Raw genomic sequence first — 18907 nt, forward strand, 5'->3', positions numbered from 1 at the left:
ATATGAAATGTGTAATATTTACAAGCCTCTTTCCATTACACTTTGGAAGATGGGGGGATTTTCAATTGTCTGAGTTCCCTGAATTTGAGAGTTTTCTTTTACTCATACAGGGCTTCTGACTATGTTCACCCACACTGAGGTGGTTAACCCGTGCAACAGAAGGGTCATGGTGGCAACAAGCCATTATATATTGTGGCAGTGAAAACATTTCTCCTTTAAAAGAAGGCAAATACTTTGTCTCATCCTCTGGATTCCTCTCGCCGCCCCAGAGCCTTTTATCCTCCCAGGTGATCCTCCAGCAGAGCACCACCCCCAAGTAAGGATCATAAAGCGCCTTCTTTTCCCTGGCCACCTGGGAGGAGACTTTAGACAGGGAATCAGTGAGGGATTCACATGATTCATCACACCATCTGCTTCAGCTATGAGATGGAGGGGGAGACTGGGAAGCTAATGGTAAACGCATGACAGCCCGTCTAGTTACTAATAATTATACTACCATGCAAAGACACAGAGGAGTCAACTGGCCAATGCGTTAACATTTTTTTTAAAAAGTGACTATTTGTTTACTATGCATACCAGTGTAAGGTTCCTTCTGTAAAACGTAATTACTTTCGATTCACTGCAGGTCATCAGTATTGGTCCTTCATAATGCGCAGCCAGGATTGAAAAATGTTCCGTTTGGTAGAGAGGACATCAATGCAATTCTGAGTAATGAATGCATAATAACATGCTTATTCTGCATTTTTGACCCTGCACTCCAACACTTTACCATGAAAAGAAACATACACATTTTCAAATTCACTAGTCCCTGCTTTAGAAAACACATCACATGTTTGTAAACACAAAAACTTGACTATAACTATTTACAGCAAATGTTAAGAAAAAAACATATGTTAAAACTAGCAAACAATTTCTAAATGCTATTTTTTTAAAGCTGTTGTGAGGGTGCAGGAGGAGACTGACACAGGTGACATTGCGATTGTTATAGACTTAGTCAAGAAAACAAAGAGAAAACCCAACTTTCTCTCTCTCCAAGAGGGGTTTACCTGCCTCAACTAAAAACAACATAGGTTTGGTCAGAAGGTCTGTGTAAATCAGTAAATAGTCCACTGTCGTGTGTCAAAAAGTCTACTTCTGTCCATTCTGCTTTAAAATATAAATGAGGTAGACCTTTGTCAATAACAATGACTCGAATCTTCTGGACCGAGGATAACAGTTCACTTAGGGTGTTGGTGGAATTGCTCTGGTTCCCTTCCTCTGGTCAAAATTGACCTCCAACACAAAAAGGCAAAGTTCACACTTCCAATAGATAGACGCACTCTCTCAATCAGAAAGTCTCCCTTCCCCTGGTCTTCCTTGGTTTTCAGAATGCCTCCCTTCTCTCAGTATCTTGGTTTCGGGGGTTCTACAACACCAGATGGAGTACCTCCCTTCCCCTGGCCTTTCTTTTACTTGCTTTACAACAGTTCACTTCAAGGGGAATAACTTCCTCCCCCAGGCTTCTTTTATGCTTTAGATTTGGCAGACCTGGTCCACTCCCCTGCCAGGAACTGCCATGAAGATGACGACTTTGGATGGATCTTCTATTTGGGGAGGGGCGGGGTATGGGTCACTGGATTGCATCAAATGCTGCAGACTGGTTAAGCAGCATTAGAATGCCAGCGCTGTCAATTTCTAGTAGTTGAAGTACATGCAATAGTGTGGTTTCTGTGCTCTGGTTCGGCCTCAAGCATGATTAACTTCTAGGATCAATATTTCCTCTATGAAGTCCCGTAGTAGTTTTAACAAAAGAGGGCAATTTGCAGTTGGTCGAGAACTGGCACAAAGTTCAAGGTCAAGATGCATTTTTAAAAGGTTTTCTTTGAGGGATTCGAGAAGGAAGCCCCCCCCCTTGAAAGACTGGTTCCCAATGTTCAATATAAAAGGAAATAAAGTCTCAAGATGACTGGGAAGTGATAAATGGAGGATTTGTTGCAATTCTTTTCAGCTTTCGAATGCCTTGTCTGCAGGCTCTCTCTGCTCCTGGCCATTCCCTTACTGTGGCCACCATCTATCTGCCACCTGGTCAGATTTCATTCTTCCTCTCCGAGTGGGCTGACCTCTCCCCTTCCTCCTTGTCTCATCCACTCAACTCCTCCTACTTGGAGACTTCAACATCCACCTGGATGCTTCCTGTCCTTCCACTAGACTCTTTTGCGACCTTTGTGACTCTCTCTCTCTCTCTCTATATATATATTCTCCCCTCTGGCCTGACTCACTCTGGATGTTCTGATCTATTCAGACCTTCCCCTTTTGATTCCTCTCACCACTCCTCTCTCCTGGAGTGATCACTTTCTCCTTTCCTCCCATCTCACCCTCTCTAGCCCTCAGGCCAAGCCAACTCCAGCACTGCCACCTACCTTCTCGGTTATCCGACCCATGAAGCGTGTCAGTTGAGGCTTTCGCCGCCACTTTCTTCCCCCCAAACCCTTTTCCCCTTGGCTGACTCAGACCCTGACACAGTCCTTTCCATGCGCCACTCTGCTATATCTGATACTCTGGATGTTCTTGCCCCTGTCAGGAGGATCCGTTTGAAGCCCAAAGCCAAGTGCAACTCTTGGTATGACTCAGACCTTGTTACCCTTAAACGCAATTGCAGGGGGGCTGAGAGGAAATGGCGTGCTTCCAGTACATCCTCTGACAAACTAGCCTGCCGCCTGCTCCAAAGGCAATACCGGCTCTCTGTCCGCACCAAGAAGAGAGCCATCATCTAAGCCTGCGTCTCCGCGGCATCTAACAACTCGGCTGAAATCTTTCAAATCTGCAAGTAGCTGGCCAATCCTGCCACAGTCTCTACCTCTCCTGTGCCTTCCCAGGCCCTCTGCACGGCCCTGGATTCTCATTTCATCTCTAAAACTCGGGGCATCCTGTCCTATCTCTCTTCCTCTCCCCCTCCTCCCTGCTCTTCCTCTGGCCCTTCTTCAGCCACCTCTCCTCTCTCATTCTCTGACTTTCCCCTGTTCTCTTCAGAAGAGGTTTCTAGACAAGTCCGATCTATGAAAGTCTCGTCAAAACAGGTTCACCCCTGTTCCCCCAAAACCATCAAGGACCACATTGACACCTCGACTCCTGTTCTGGCCGATTTCTGCAACGACTCCTTCGCCACTGGAGTCTACCCCTCCCCCATGAAGCACTCACTTGTGCACCCTCTTCTTAAGAAACCCTCTGTCGACGACTCCTGCCTGGCTAACAATCAACCAATCTCCATCAGTCATTTATTGGGCAAACTCCTGGAAAATCTGCCCATCTCCCAGCTTAACCTTCAATCTGAATCTGTCGGTTGTCTCCATGACCATCAGTCTGGCTTCAGAGCTGCCAGAAGCACGGAAACTGCTCTCCTGCACATCTGTGAAGACCTGCTCTCCAACCGTGATTCCAACACCCCCCGTGTCCTCATCTTACTTTATCTCTCTTCTCCTTTGACACGATCAACCATGCCATCTTGTTCAACCGTCTCCGTGATAACCTGGGTATCACTGATCATGCCATGGCTTGACTGACCTCCTTCCTATCCGATTGACCCTCCCAGGTCCAACTTGGGTCCTTCCACTCCTCTATCTCCATCTGTATCTGTATCTGTGGTGTTCCCCAGGGGTCTAGCCCCTCTCCCTGGCTGTTCAACCAATACCTGGCACTTCTTGCCCACTGCATTGCTGCTCTCTGCCCCAACTTTCAGTGCTATGCAGATGATACCCTGCTAATTTCCAGGCTCGCTTCAGCCACCTCTTCTCCTGCTCTCTGTCTATCTAGGAGTGGTGTGCTGCCAATGATCTCTGCCATAATGCCAGCAAGACCGAGATTCTCCTCATCTGCACACCCGCTCCCTCCTTTCCGGTCTCTCTCTGGCCGGCCTCTCTTGGCCCTCTTCATGCTCCCACCTGTGAGGCTAAAAACCTTGGGGTCATCTTCGACCCCAAACTTTCATTCTCTCCTCACATCTCCGACGTCTCTAAGAAGTCACACTACCAGCTGCACCTCCTCAGGGGTATTCTTCCTTTCTTCTCCATCCCCCCAGAAGCTCACCGTCTCCAGAGCTCTGGTTCTCTCTAGGCTGGACTACTGCAACAGCCTCTTTCTAAATCTGCCTGCCTCTACTCTCCGCTCTCTGCAACTCATCCAAAACAGGACTGCAAGACTTGTCCTTGGGCTCAAGCCCAGGGATCGTAGCTCTCCAGGACTGAAATCTCTGCATTGACTCCCAGTGGCGGCGAGGATTAAGGTCAAAACCCTCTGCATTGTCCACAAGGCCTTCTGGGGCCTGGGACCTCAATACCTTCAACTCTCCCTTCCTAAATATCTTCCTTCTCAAACTCTTTGCTCATCCGCCTCCAACTCCCGCAGGGTTAGTCGCTTTTCCAAGCAGCGAGTTGGTGGAAGATCTCTTTCCTCTGCTGGGGCCTCCCTCTGGAACGGCCTCCCTGCCTCTCTGAAACTTGAGGAGAACCATCTCTGGTTCTGGAAGCACCTCAAGACCTTCCTCTTTGCTTCTGCTTTCTCTCCCCTGCTGATCTCCTGGCTGAATCTGAAACTGCACTGGTTACCTGGCTACCCTCTAATCTCGGGCCCAGGTCCCCTCACCGCCAGTTGCGCACATGTACTGTCCCCTGGTAACCCTTGCACTCGGGGACTGTTTCTGTATCCCTACAGCACTTGACACCTGGTGTCTCGACTTACCCTTGCACTTGCCACCAGCTGGCTGCACTTTTATTTATTGTCTTTATTTATTTTACTTTACCCTAAGTACTGCACTGCCCCTCCCCCTTACCGCCGCACTTCTCCCCGCCCCTGCCCCTGCACTTGTACGATCTCATTTTCACCTGGCCTAGTAGGATCGTTGTCTGTCTTCCTTACATTTCCCCTCCCTTGCCTTGTTGCGCCTTGAAACACTTGTGTATAGGCGCGTAATAAATGTCATATCATATCACACATTTTATTTTCAAAATAATGCTCACTACAACAAGCAATGGAAGGTTGGGGGCCTACAGTACGGTTGGGGGAGGCAAGTTGCATCTTCGTAAAGTTTGTTGCAGACGCAAACTGAGTTGTAATAAGTTTTCTTTGCCTTCAGAATTATTGGTTTAAATTATTTCTAATAGGATTTAAGCTCTGTTATGCAAGCACGTAGGATTTTATATCATTTTCTATCAGCAGCTCTCACTTCTGGTTTAAAGGACTGCACGTTTTTGCTATACCGTTCATTGTTTTGCTCATGGTCTTTAAGAAGTTGGGCTTTCATTTGGACTGCTAGGTCCTTTACAGATGTGATTGTGGAGTTATAAGCACCAATAAGCCCTAAAGGTTGAGCACTGGCGTTGATGGAGTTAGGTATCTAATGCACAGCAGCCTCATTAGAACAATCCATTTTCCTGTGGTAGGTCACAAAATGAGTGTTTGACAGTGGCTTTATTACTGCTGTGGGTACTGAATTATTGAACAAAACGCAATAGTGCTCAAACCACTATTTTACCACGCATATTTTTTACAAAGATTTCTTGAAAATATTAGATGTAAAATAAGACCTTTAGCATGAGTAGCCAATGATTTATTTCATTCTAGATCCCAAGAGGATGGCCATAAATCAAGGGCAGCAAAATCTGAGGAGTCAGCAAAGCTTAAGTTAAAGTTGCAGACGATGATAGTTTTTCTAGCTGGCTTCAATGTGGGCAATAAGATCAAGAAGAGCCTCTGTAAAATACCTGACCGTCTCAAGTGATCGATGCAATAAAAGAATAAAGTACTTATATAATGGATTTCTATCTTAAATATTTTATTACTGTTGATATTTATTTGCATGATAATGTTTTATGATTGTTACTGTTGATTTAACTTAATGATGTATTGTAATAAAGCAATAGAGCAAAGTATATGGATGGGTAGTATGGTAGAGGTCATTTTAATTAACACTTAGTATGTCACAAACCTCTATATTGGTGCAGGCAAAAGATTGAAAGATAATTGAGGTTTTATGTATTAAGACAATGCTGCCCCCTTAGTCCAAGGTTCTATTAATAGAGTAACCTTCGGGTATGGCTGATGAATGATGGCCCAGAATTGGAGATCAGCCAGGTTTTGTAAACAGGCCAATAGGAGAGATAAGATCATGTACTTCCGAAGTGCGGCAAAGTAAGCATGTATTAAGGAGAGTGCATCACCAAGAATTAAGTTCTCAAGGCTGAGGCGCCAGGAAGCGTGAAATTGAATTTGCTGTAAGGTTGATCATAGTTTGTATATTAGTCTGGCAAGGCAAATCTGCAGGTTTGGTGGCAAAGGTGCCTTCAGCCTTGTGGCTCTGATAATGCGAGCCATAGTCACAATATTGTGGAATAGAAAAGCAGAGACGTCATTGTTAAGGCGTTTCAATAGGATAAACTGGTACACTTCGGGCCTTCAAAAGATTAACGGTTGACTCTGTGTTATAAGTAATGGTCAAGTTAGGGTGGCTGTTAAAAAGTTAGGAAAGAGTGATCATTGATATTGAGACCCTTTGACTTCAAATAGACACAAAGAGAGGAACCTGTTACTTTGTGTCTAACAAAACAAGATTTCAATTCAACTAGAGTTTAAATGGACATTTGAATGAACCCAGACATACACCATTATGTTTTGTCGCAAAAAAAGGAAATACTTGGTATGAGACAAAAAAGTAGATATAAACCAGTTTTGCTTTTTAGGGACCTGGGCAAGCATGGTAATTTAGCCGAGACGATACTGCATCTAAATGAAACAGTTGAAAATGCTAAGAGATTCAGCACTGGGGCAACACTTGCTAAAACTCATTACGGTCTACCAATCACAATTGACATTATGCAAAGCACACACATACAAACATATAGCCGAAACAAACCTTGACATCACAAAGTGATTTAGAGTGTACTGTGCGTTGACATTTTACATTCTGCACTGCATACATTAATTATACATTCCGGTTTTAAATTGCCTCCATTGTAGAACAATACGTTTTAGTGAATATTCCGAGGAGCTACATAATGAGAAAAAATAAACATTACCGCCAACTTTTGATCCTGTTGACGAGCCAGGTTTCCTGGAGCTATTCCCGGGGTTTCCAGGTTTTTTAGGGGCAGGAACCTTGAAAGCTGAAGCAGCTGTCGACTGCCTATTGCCGTCCACAGAGTCATCATCGTCGAAGCTTTTATCTGACAATGGAAACGAACAGAGTTACACGCCCATTAGTAAACGGCTCGTTAAGGGCAAAACTGCTTTTAGCATCTCTGTAAGCAGATTGTGATTTACAGAAAGAACAAGTGGAATCGATAGTAATTATTGTGTCCTTTGTCATGGACCGAGCCACGGAAACAAGCAAAAAGGCCACTTTGGTTCAAGATAGGTTATTGAAATACTGGTTATGAACATTACACTACGGAGTAAATATCAACCAAAGACAAACTGCACAGTGAACACAGAAAAACATTAGTTCTGAATACAGGTTCAAACACCAACAGTGGGCAGCTAGAGGGCAAATAATGGAAAAAATGTAATTTTATTAATAGCTGAATATGCACCCTGGGGAAACGCTCTTCTTCCATACGTTCAATTCCCCGTGGTTGTTATTCCACGCTGCACACCCTATTCACGACTATCACAAACACCCCCAGCCCTGCCTTTTCATCGTATATTCTGCAACTTACAATCACAGATCCGCTTGCAAATCAATCGCCTCATTACTCTGGAACCTCTCGTCTTCTCCTTGATGTGGGGATGCTCGGGTAAGCTCACATGGCCGCAGAAGCAGAAGATTCACTCAAGGGAGACGCTAGCCGAAGCAGACTGAAACGAGCACAGCTCCACCACTGAGGTTTGAGCCGGCATCTTCCTTTCTCTTCCCTGCACTAGTTGTCGTCGCAGCCAATCAGCTGCAAGGTGACATCATCCCCGGCAGCCAGTGCCAGATTAAAGGTAAAGAGTCTGAGTGAATATAAATTCTACGTGCGGTCTGTGTGCAATCGCAATTATTATGCACAAATTAGCCATAGTAATACAATCGTTAGACTAACTTTTTTTCTTTATGATGTATGCTGCATTTTCACGATTAAAAAATCCAACTACAAATGTAAAATAAATGCTGCAAATGAGTGTATAGTTTGCAGTATTCTTCATGTCGAAATAAAAGCAAAGCAAATTAAAACGCATTATGGTGACTGGCAATTCAAAATATATATCTGGCAGACCCCAGCGTATAAATGGTAGCTGTGTGAAGCTTAAGCAATATAGTGCAAGGACCGGCAGAAAAGTGTTTTTTGAAAATGCTCTCAAATTGGGTGTAGCTCCGCTTTGATGATCTCACGTACCTTAACACTACAGTAGTGTACAACGAGTGCAATTTAGTTTGTATAAAGCTTACATTAAAATCACACTACATAAAAGCAGACATGCTATTTGACAAAGTGTACATGTGCATGCAGTCCTGTTTGCTTTATGACAGTAACATTGTGTTTGTCAAACAGCGATACACATGCTGTGTACGGCTGGTTCGATGGGAAGCTACGAACAACTAATTCACTTGTTTTATTCTGTTATCCACCTACTGGTACCTCGGAGAATGATTAAGAAAATACTTACCAGCTACAACATAAGAACAGAGATATTACGTTTTCTCTGGCAGACTTTTTTCGTGTTTTGGTAACGGCGGGGTTAAAGGCAAACGGGTATTATTTTAATATTTTAATCTTCTCATGGCTCCCCCAACCCACTCCTTCAATTCTGGCGGGCACTGCAGAGGATGGGAAATGGACACAGGCACCATACACAATATAACAGATGTGTGTAGCTTTAAACTACGGTGTGCATTCCAGCTCGGCGTCCAAGTCATACTATGTTTCTTATTGATATTATAGGTCACCCTGAAAGCCTCGGTGGAATATATGCTTGTAGTTGATGAATACCCATCTATAACGCTTTACTTTGTGCTCACATAGGTTACTGCATAATCATATGAGAAATGGTTTACTGAAATTTCCGTAATTATAGAAATGTCAACACGGGAAGCAGCAAAGGTCAAGGGTGGCTCTTGCCCTCAAACTACTGCAATACTAGACACTTCTAGATTGAAAGCACACTTCGCTTTTGCCAGCTGCACAAGAAAACTATCAGAATGCGGAAATGGTGCGGTAAAGTGAGAAAAGCTCGCTAAACATGGTGCTCCGTTCGTTTCCATGGAAACAGTACTCTGGCCTTGCACAGTCGAGCTCAAGGCGTTTTTTTGATTTCCGTTTAGAAGATATGAGACCAGTTTAATCTACCTCTTCTGCATTTGTGAACTGTGTAGCTGTGCATGGATATGACGTATCACAATCGGGATTATGTGCACTGAATGAAGCCTGTAGCAAATAGACTTCGGCAAAGTTAACCAATAGGGAAAAGTGTTAAAAAGAATACTAGTTTTTCATCAATCTATGTTAAAGGTGCTAATTGAGCGTCGGATATGGGGGGGCCCACCTGCCAACTGCAGGAGCAAAGATGATGCATGGTGGGGGTGGCCACATGGGGGATAGCAGATAATCTGAGCCACAGGCACACTGTATAAAGGACTTCTCCCGTAATGGTGACGCTATAGAGATCCCTCCACGGGGATCCCTGCCTCCAGCACCATCTTCCTCGACATAGTAGCGGCACCATCCTCTATTGCTGTGTGACCCACAAGTGTTTTGAAAAAGAAAAATGCCTTTTGCCGAAGTGTGCGTTTATTTTGCTTAACGCAGGCTATCATCTGGGCATTATTTCCTTGTGTGCATATTGTCCATTGCCATTCCGATACGTTGTTACCTGCCTATGAATGCTTGTGGGCCTCATGTTTTGGCATGGCCTCATGGGCTTTCAGCAATGGCCGACATGGGTTTTGCTGCACCAAAGAATCTTCTGTTTTCATTCAATTCAGCAGGCTTGTGCTGATTGGATCCTGCATTTGTTTGTGGCCTCTCGGGATCCGGCAGGCTTTAGCCAGCACCCTTCTCCAAAGGCCCATTTCCTAAGGCCCCTCCCTGCTCCCTGTCTGCTACCAGGACGCTCCAAGGCGAGACGCTATCCCCCCACCTTGCTGTATGCCTGAATGTGCCTTTCACCTTAACCTCCGCAATTCTGTGCCGTAGCTGCCCCGCAACATGGTGTTAGGCCCCATGAATATGCTCACCTTTAACTTTTTCTGCACTTTGCTTGCAATGTAATTACCTCTGTACGTTTCTCTTTGATGTAACCACTTCCTGAGCTTCCTCTCTGTAACCAGAAGCACTGCAACCAATCTCTTAAGCATAAGCGCCAAGATAGCTTTGTGCGCTATATAAATAAATATATAAATAAAGATACGTTGGATGTAAACTTGGTTGAAAACCGCTCTAGGAGTAGCTAAAAGAGGGGAGCAACAAAAATAGCACAATCACAAAAACACATAATGGGAAATCCCCGGGGCAGGCAGGATCTGGGAACTTTCAGTTTAAACGGAAGACACCACCAAAAATGGAGTCATCAAAACCGGTCGACCTTTCCCAGTGCCGATATCCACAAATAAATATGGATACGACTTGTTCTAATTAACAGTCAACACCGGCCTAATGGCTGGAATAGTGAATTCCTCAAAAAAAAAAATTGAAGCTGTGATTTGGCACAGTATTTCAGTCAACAGTTAGCCCTTACTACACATTGCTTGTACATACTTCATTGTGGGTCAATAACAAAAGCTTTGTTATCCAAAATAAATACTCCTCTTTGGAATGTCCAAAGTGCTACGAGACCATATTTGTGTCTCTAGTTAGGGTGGGCAACTGTAGTAGTGTTTTATAATTATGTACCATGTATCTCAGATTGGATTGTGGATAGTCTGCTTCCTCTTTTCTGTTAGACAGGCGGCACACCACAGATGACCTAGGGACAGCATCCTTGACAGGGAAAGGTTGTGCTTCTGTCTAGGGATAGGGGTAGTGGAATAATAGATTGAATTAAAGAAAAATTACTTATGTACTCATATGTGCTCCATATCCGTTTTGTGTGCTATAAGATGTTAGAGATATAATGGTGGAGTGAATACCCAGAGAGGGTTCTCAAATTGCTCTAGTCCCCGACTGTTTAAGTGTCAACTTTCAATTTAAAATATGTGACCACCAGGACAGGGATGTGCAAATGGGGTAGGATGCTTAATTTATTCATCACATGGGAATAAACACAACCGGAACTGGGTGATGTAACTGCAGGGTGGTCAGCCAAACAAACCGCCCTGCAATGTAGTGGGGAGGGAGGCTCTGTCCCAGTGTGCCAGTCACATGACCGCCGATGCCCATCAGCAGGCGGCAGTGGGAAACGAACACTGGACAAAGTGGCAATCCTGGAAGGACCAATCAGACGGTATGTTTCTGTTCTCCGAAGAGGTGGCGAGCCCTCAAAGTAGTTACCAAAGAGTCTGCAAAGGTCATTATCTAACAGGTATGTGTGAATGTCCCCTTTCCCACCTGCTGCAGGGTGTCTTGTTTCCCTTTCTCAATGGTGCTGACCAATGGCATTGTAATAAAGTTCTGGCTGTCAGCACAAATGTTGCATCATTAATAACATGTTCCAGGGTGGGTTGGGAATAAAATATGGTACCACATGGGGAGGCGAGGTGTTGGGAAACTATTAAACTGTTTGCTCTAATGACGTTTTCACAAATGAATGTAACTATCTGGGAGGAGATTGCAAACCAATCAAATCCCTGCAAAGCACATACAAAACGAATTCTCCAACTCGCAAATGTTTCTCCTGACTTTCGACGATTGTATTTCTTGTTATAAAACACCTGTTCATAGACCATTCAGAAGTCAGCCTCTCGATCAGAGCTAATTCACTGTTCTGATTGATTCTTGGTCACCCAACTGTAATAAACAGTGTTGCTTCTTGCCCAGCTTGTGTTCCATTTTTTGAGTATGTGGTTTTTATTATGCACTAATTGGCAGACCCCTGACTCCAAAACCATTCCAGTACTTAATGTAGCGCTAGAATTAAATTCTTGGAAAGTCATTGTTGCCCTCAAATATCGACAATTCTTGAGTAAACTAGCTACAGCAGGTCCAGGGGTCTTTGAACACCATAATTAATGATGATCATATTAAAGGGTTAACACTAACCCGAGATGATTTAGCCTTCTATAGCTTTTTATCGGATACAGGGAAGGAAAGACCCAATCGCGATGGTAAGCTCCCTAAGCAAGATCGTGAAGGAGAATGATTGGGAAACAAGGAGAAGTTTGACAATAAAAAAGGAGTCGAATATGTAAAAATATTCACTTGCAACAGTATGCTTTCTTATTTGGAACGTTTCCTATGCAGGCAAAGGATGCAGTAATATACTTTATTTAGATTTAACCTCATCCAGAACCACCAGATCGATTTATGCCCATTGCCTCACTCAGCCCAAATTTAAACGAGCCAAAGCTGGAGGCTCAAGTTTCCCCGAACATTGCAGCCAAACAGTCGAACTTACTCCCGGCAACTTTGCGAACTGTAAAATCTCACTGGGCCTTCGCAAAAACTCTAAAAACTCTATTTGCATAACCTCTGAACCCTTGTTCTGATCCTTCCCCTAATGCTTTTTTCTGTTTTGTGCGCTACACCACTCATGCTCTGTTTTTTGCAAGTAACTGGTCTTGTTACAGCGCCTTCATGCCCGAGGGCTTAGAGCGCTATACAAATGGAAAAATAAATAAACTTGGCCCTGCATGAGAGAACAAGCACCTGGGCTAAGACACCACAACAGAAAATGTAGATTTTCTAAGGATGCTGATGAAACTCTAAGACATGTATATATGTCAAGTGTGCAAGGCAAGCCTTTATTAGAAATAATATATTTGGTACAATGGTGGATAACTTGAATGATCTTCAGATGGAGGAATTCTGGAATCTATTTATGGTTTGTTCAGACAACCCAACTATTAATGCCATTCTTTTTTCTGTCACTGCACTGTTGTATAATTGATACATTTTATTTTATTTTAGATTTATATGGTAAATAGTGTTCAGTTTTCTATAAAATAAAAAAACTTGAATAAATGCCCAAAGGATAGTTTTAAACCACTTTATCTTCAACTTGCAAACTAATCGATTGACATTTGTACTAGTATTGCAATGTACCTTGAGTGCTTCTTATGCTCTTAGCTACATTTCTCAGCCAATGTGCATCCTGTGGTAAAATGGTGGACTGTATCGATTATTTCTTTAACTCTTCTTCTAGAATTATCTTCCATGGCAAATCGCTGTACATTTAGCAAACAAGTGGTACAAAACGTAAAGCTGCATTTATTTCACCTACCGTCGCACCTCATTCTAGGTCTTTTACCCTCACGCCAGTGGGGCCACCTAAAGAGGCCATCTTCAGATTCTTATAACACACTGGGAGTGTGCAGAAGTGATTAACCTCTGAGTTGTAGGAGGGTGGGCTTTAGGTGAATTTATCAAAGATAACCAATATTTGAGAACTTTAGTTACAGGTAAGCAACTTTTTTTCTCCAGCATTGGATGAGTCAGATTCATATGCTTCTGAATGGATTTCTAAGCTATAAGAGCACATTAAGTCAGTACGCTGCAGCAGTGGCAGAGATGAATGAGGTTCACCTCAACTAAACATTCTCTGGGAACGAGCCTGTCTAACCCTCAAATCCTAAAATTGAAAGCAACCAAGGTTGACAGTTTTGCCTAGTTAAAGTTCTAAAAGGATTATTTTCAGATTAGTAAAATCATCATCCAGGAAAACAAAAGTGATGGTTAACGTCTTCAATATTTCATTAGAAAAAAGGATTAATGCCCTTCAAAGTAAATGTGACTGATAACCTCTTCTTCAATTTCCAATAGATACGTGATAAATAACCTCAACCACTTTGTTCTTGGCTCATAGGAAGGATTTACGAACACAGATATTATATATTATACAAATGAAGAATCAAATTTGTCTATCGACCTTCTTGAATTCCGATTACAATACTTTCTTTACATCTGAAAATGATATAAACAATTTCTTGTCCGGAAATATATTTCGCTTAAACAATATCAATTGAAAACAGTTCCCATCCAGTTAAAATGTATAGTAATGTATTAACTCACCAAAGACGTAGTTCGTCATTTCACAATGTTGTTAAATAATGGATCTGAAAAATATATACCAATAAAATAAGCACTGAACTAAAGTATCAGAAAATTCCTTGTCCACTGAGATGAAAAAAATCTCAGAGATTGAAATTTCTTACAATAAATGTAATCTTATTACCATATTGTGGCTAAACTGAGCTGAATGTGATAGTTCAGCTTCTACTCGAACGGCATACTGCGTGTCTAACTGGTGTACCAAAATGGCACCAGTTATTTAACCGGGCAATGAGGTCATTACTTATGTGTAGAGCGCTATGACGTCATTCCGTATTCGCTGTGCAGTGGTAAAAACGATGCTAAACACAGACAAAGGCTAAAACAAATATTGCTCATTTATAAACTGTAAACAAACAGCTTGTTGAATTCATGTAGGGTTTGTTACAAAACTACGTTCTGTATTTAGTAAAAGAATAGTATTAATTTGGAAACAAAAAGATAAAAAGATCCAAATAATGGATCTTCACATGATCAGGCTTTGCGAATGTTGTACAGATGATAGCGGCATGAGTGGGTAGTGTTAGAAACGTGCATAGTAAAGGGGAGAGAGGTTTTACAAGTAGATACCCAAATTGCAAGCCAGAGTAGAAAGGGGAAAACCCCATTTTGGGGGGTGGTGGGGGAAGGGAAGAGAGTGGAAAGTTGAAGATTGGGGGGCAGGGTAGAATCTCAGTTTCGAAAGGGCTGAGGTGCAGGAAGTTGGTATGCATCCATGATTGGATTGCAGATAAACAGAAAGATGGTAGAATGAAGTGAGTCGGAAAAAAAAGAGAAATACGAGATTTGTGAATCCTCAGCACACAAATGGGAGGAGGCCAAATGATTAAAGGATAGAGGGGATGAGTAAATTGAAAAGAGTAGGGGACAAAGGACAGACCCTTGGGGAACACCAAGGAGAAGCAGGAAGGAGGGAGATTGTTCCTTCTCCATCACTTGGGCAGGCAAACTATCAGAAAGATATGAGGTAAACCATTGTAAAACAGTCCCTGAATGCCCTAGAGAAGGTAGATTGCTAATAAGCATAGGGTGGGTCGACTGTCAAAAGCAGCCAAGAGAGCTAATAGGATCATAATGGATGAAAGAGTGTGAGGATCAGACAAGTGTGCTTTAGAGAACGAATGAGCTGTCACGGTAGGGTGAAGTGGGCGGAAGCCAGATTGGTGCTTAGAAAGAAAGGAGAAGATGGGAAGCAACACTTGAGGATTTTGGAGAGGGATTTAAGAAGAGAGATGGGACAGATATTCGCAGAAAGAGAATAATCAAGAGAAGGCTTCAAGAAAATATGGATAATCGCACATTTGAAGTCTGAAGGAAAAATGGCTGATCAAAGAGATTGACTGGTAAATATGGTGAAAAAAAGATGAGGAAAGACCTCAGGAATAAGAAGAGAAGGTAGAGGATCAATGGCATGAAACAGTAGGGTGAGCACGAGAGAGGAAAGAGGCTGTGCCATGCTAAGACGAGTGAAATGAGAGATTGTAGATTAAGTAGCAAGGAAGGGGGCAGAAGCAGCAGACAGAAGACCGCAACACGGTAATTGTATTGGTGAAGTAACTGGCAAAATCGGATGGAGAAAGTACAGAGGACAGAGCCGGGTCAGAGGGTGAGAGGATGCAAATGAACATTTGAAATGGACAAGGATGAATGAAAGAATAAGATAAGAGAAATCGTTTTTGCTGGAGATGAGCAATGACTCGTAGGAAGTATGAAGGTAGTATAGGAGAAAGATCAGCAGAGAGATGAGATTATTTTCCAACATCGCTCAGCACTTTCTTAACAGTGAGCAACAGGAGTGAAAGTCAGGAGTGAGCCAAGGCTTTAGAGGTTTATGGTAGGGGTGCAAATGATAGGAAAGAAGTAGTGAGTCAAGAAACTAGGTAACACCAGAATTAAAGGCAGAGAGAGCAGTATCAATAGGGAGAATAGAGAGTAAAGGAAGAGTAGAGAAGGAAGAAAGACAGCTAGGCAAAAATATCCAGGATTATCACAAAGGTAGGTAGAAAAGTCAAAAGGTGCAGCATCATTGGTAGGCAAGAAAGGGAATGACAATATGAGGTGATCTGAAGACTTATGGGAGTAGCTCTAACAGTAGAGGATGGGGAGGGAAAACAAATGAGGTTGATAAAGGATCCAGATTTATGGGAAGGTGGAGAGGGGTTTTGAACAAGGTGTTAACACTCAAGAAGAGAGATGAAAGTAGCAGTAGATTGTGTGGTGAACAGATGGAAATTGAAATTACTGAGAAGAAAGGGAAGGGAGAGGGTAAACAAAAAAAAAGTGAAAAGTCAAAATCATCAAAAAATGAGGAGGGAGGCCCAGGTGGGCGGTAGAAAAGCTGGAATGATATAGGATAAGGTTTATGCAAGGGGGTATGATGCAATTCAAAGAAGACAAAGACAGGAGATGGTGGAGGGCATGAGATACACAAAGAGAGGTAAGAATCCCAGTCCTGCCACCTCTACCCATCAGGTGGGCAGGGAGGTTTGAAGGGGTAGAGCGAGAAATTTAAGAAACGCAATGTAAGACATGGGCACGTTACAGGTTTCAGGTAGGCAAAAGTGGTGATTGAGTTGGAAGAATGTGTCCAATGCAATATGAAATTCATTACAAATGGAGTAGGCGTTCAGAAGCCCAATCGTAAAAGCAGGTATGGAAGGGGTCGAGATAACAGAAATAAGGTTGGCGGGATTGCAGGAAGTAGGGGAGGATCACGTGCAAACGGCCAGGAGGAGAGGCCTCACTAGTCCTAGCAGCCCGGTGAGATGGGGCTGGCGGGGGAAGGAGGAGCAGGAGCCCACAGGACAGCTGGCAATAGCAGGAACAGCCAGTAGGAAGAGTCCTCAGTAGAGATGTTAAACCAATGTATGAACAACATGTTTTATCCAATTTAAGTGCTTGAAAGGAAGGCTGTAAGACAGGGAGGAAATCTGGAAGAGTTGGGAGAGGGGTATCTATATGTAGCTTATTCTGCAGATTAACCTTTTTTCCTATTGCCACATATGCATTTAAAATGTTTTCTAGGATGAACGCTAAAAACATATCTAGTGCAAAAACCTTTTAGGCCTTCCATGGGATACCTCAATTTGAAGATGAAATTATTATATTCTGCTATGCACACCAAAATTAGGGTTAACATTTGGAGTCAGTTCCCTATTGGACTTTCCTTCCAAATCATTCAGCACAGTGCTACAGTGATTTGCGAGCTCTAAAACCATATTTTCCATTTCACTTCGAATATATTTTGGGATTTTGGAAGCCAGTATGCTGGTTTCCTCAAAAGACTACACTTTCCAGTATTCCTCACCCGCTGCTTCTTTTTCACCCTTGCAACACAAGGCTGAGTAGAGGATTAGGAACACCTGTGGCTGACCGGTGCAAGCAAGCATCGCATCTGAGAAATGTGATCATTATCCAGCTTTAATAGCCGCAGTTTGCTCCAGTCCAGCGTTGATCATTGTAGCAGTGTTCCCGTTTCTGATCGGTCCCATGTTCCTGGTTCTTAGGCTTAGTGTCTAGTTCCTGATTTCTTGTTCCTGGATTTCCAACTGTGTGATTACTATTTCCCGATTCCCTTTCTGTCTTCCTGTTTTGCAGTCAGCACTTTCAAGTGCTTTCCTTTTCCTGGGCAGTCCAGATTGTCTGCATTCTACATTCCTTTGACCTTACCCCGTTCTGCAGTGTAACCTAAACCCTTAGACAGACCTCACTGAGAGATTTCCCATTTTCTACCCTCTTGCTTTACTACACTGGGTGGGGAGGCAGAGTTGCAATTTTGTTTTCCCTGCCCTGTTCCATGACGTATTCTTGTACTCTGTTACTGGCTTTCCCTTGCACTTGCCGCTTTGTTCCCTATTGATTGTTCAGTTGGTATGCTGCAGTGGCAAGATCCTGTGTGAATGCCTAGGTTTTCCTCACTATTCTCTAAGCACTACGCATACTTTTCCATTGTCAGGAGTCTTATATATGAAGTTATCCTCGCTTTGCTGTTATAGCCTTTCTAGGTCCCTGTATGATCAGCAGGGTTTGTGCGCTTCACTGATGTTGCATGTGGTGTTTCTCACCCTTTTGAGTATTGTCTTGGAAGTAACCTTGACTATTAGGGGTGTTTGGCTCACAGACCCCTGTCATTGCTTTCCCTGTATGTGAGTGTAGCCCCGACAGTCCCTGTAACTGCAATTGTGGGTGAATAGCTTACAGAATTTCTTTGTAAATATAAGGAGTTAAAGTGCTTACCCCACATCCCTTTTCATACATTTGTATCACGTTTCACTAGCACATACTGGGGTTAACGTGCATGGTTCTTGATTTCCAAGTGCATGTTTGATATCCATTACTCACTGTGTGATCTTGTGCACATTTCATTGGCCATATCCACTGCCCTTTGTCTCCCCATGACATCTGAGGGTTATCCATCGAAAGGTGTAATTGTCCCGGGTGGATAGCTCAACGGCAACATGCTTGCATTGGAAACAAGACGACACGGAGCAAAACAGGATCGATCCCCGGGTCCGCGCCTAGAAATCTCTAAGTATTAAGCGCGTTAAATACGCAACTAAGACAGATTCCGGTAACAGCGCTGCGATGCCCCCGGGCCGTGTGAGCGGTTTAAAAATACAAAATAAATAAATAATACATCTATGATATTCGAAAGATTGCAGAGCTCAACATACAAAAGAAAGCCTTCAGTTCGTGGACATTCCAGTGGAGACGAATTGATAATCAGACAAAACAAATCTGCCCCATCACTTAGAGGC

General features: G+C 43.1%; 1 protein-coding gene across 36 annotated transcripts in view; it reads right to left on the reverse strand.

The window, feature by feature from the left end:
• The window catches only part of CLASP2 (cytoplasmic linker associated protein 2), a 2478243-nt gene that overhangs the window by 1728925 nt on the left and 730411 nt on the right, over nucleotides 1-18907 (reverse strand). For 28 of the 36 annotated variants that reach the window (XM_069613152.1, XM_069613157.1, XM_069613154.1 and 25 more), the window contains one exon: nucleotides 7047-7193. In XM_069613152.1, the coding sequence (XP_069469253.1) occupies nucleotides 7047-7193 (147 nt within the window). Of the gene's footprint in view, nucleotides 1-7046; nucleotides 7194-7685; nucleotides 7891-18907 lie in introns of those variants that run through there. The other 8 variants (XM_069613185.1, XM_069613184.1, XM_069613182.1 and 5 more) reach the window with 1 other exon arrangement.

Source organism: Ambystoma mexicanum, chromosome 5p (assembly GCF_040938575.1).
Source record: "Ambystoma mexicanum isolate Mex_15411 chromosome 5p, UKY_AmexF1_1, whole genome shotgun sequence".
Classification (NCBI taxonomy): Eukaryota; Metazoa; Chordata; class Amphibia; order Caudata; family Ambystomatidae; genus Ambystoma; species Ambystoma mexicanum.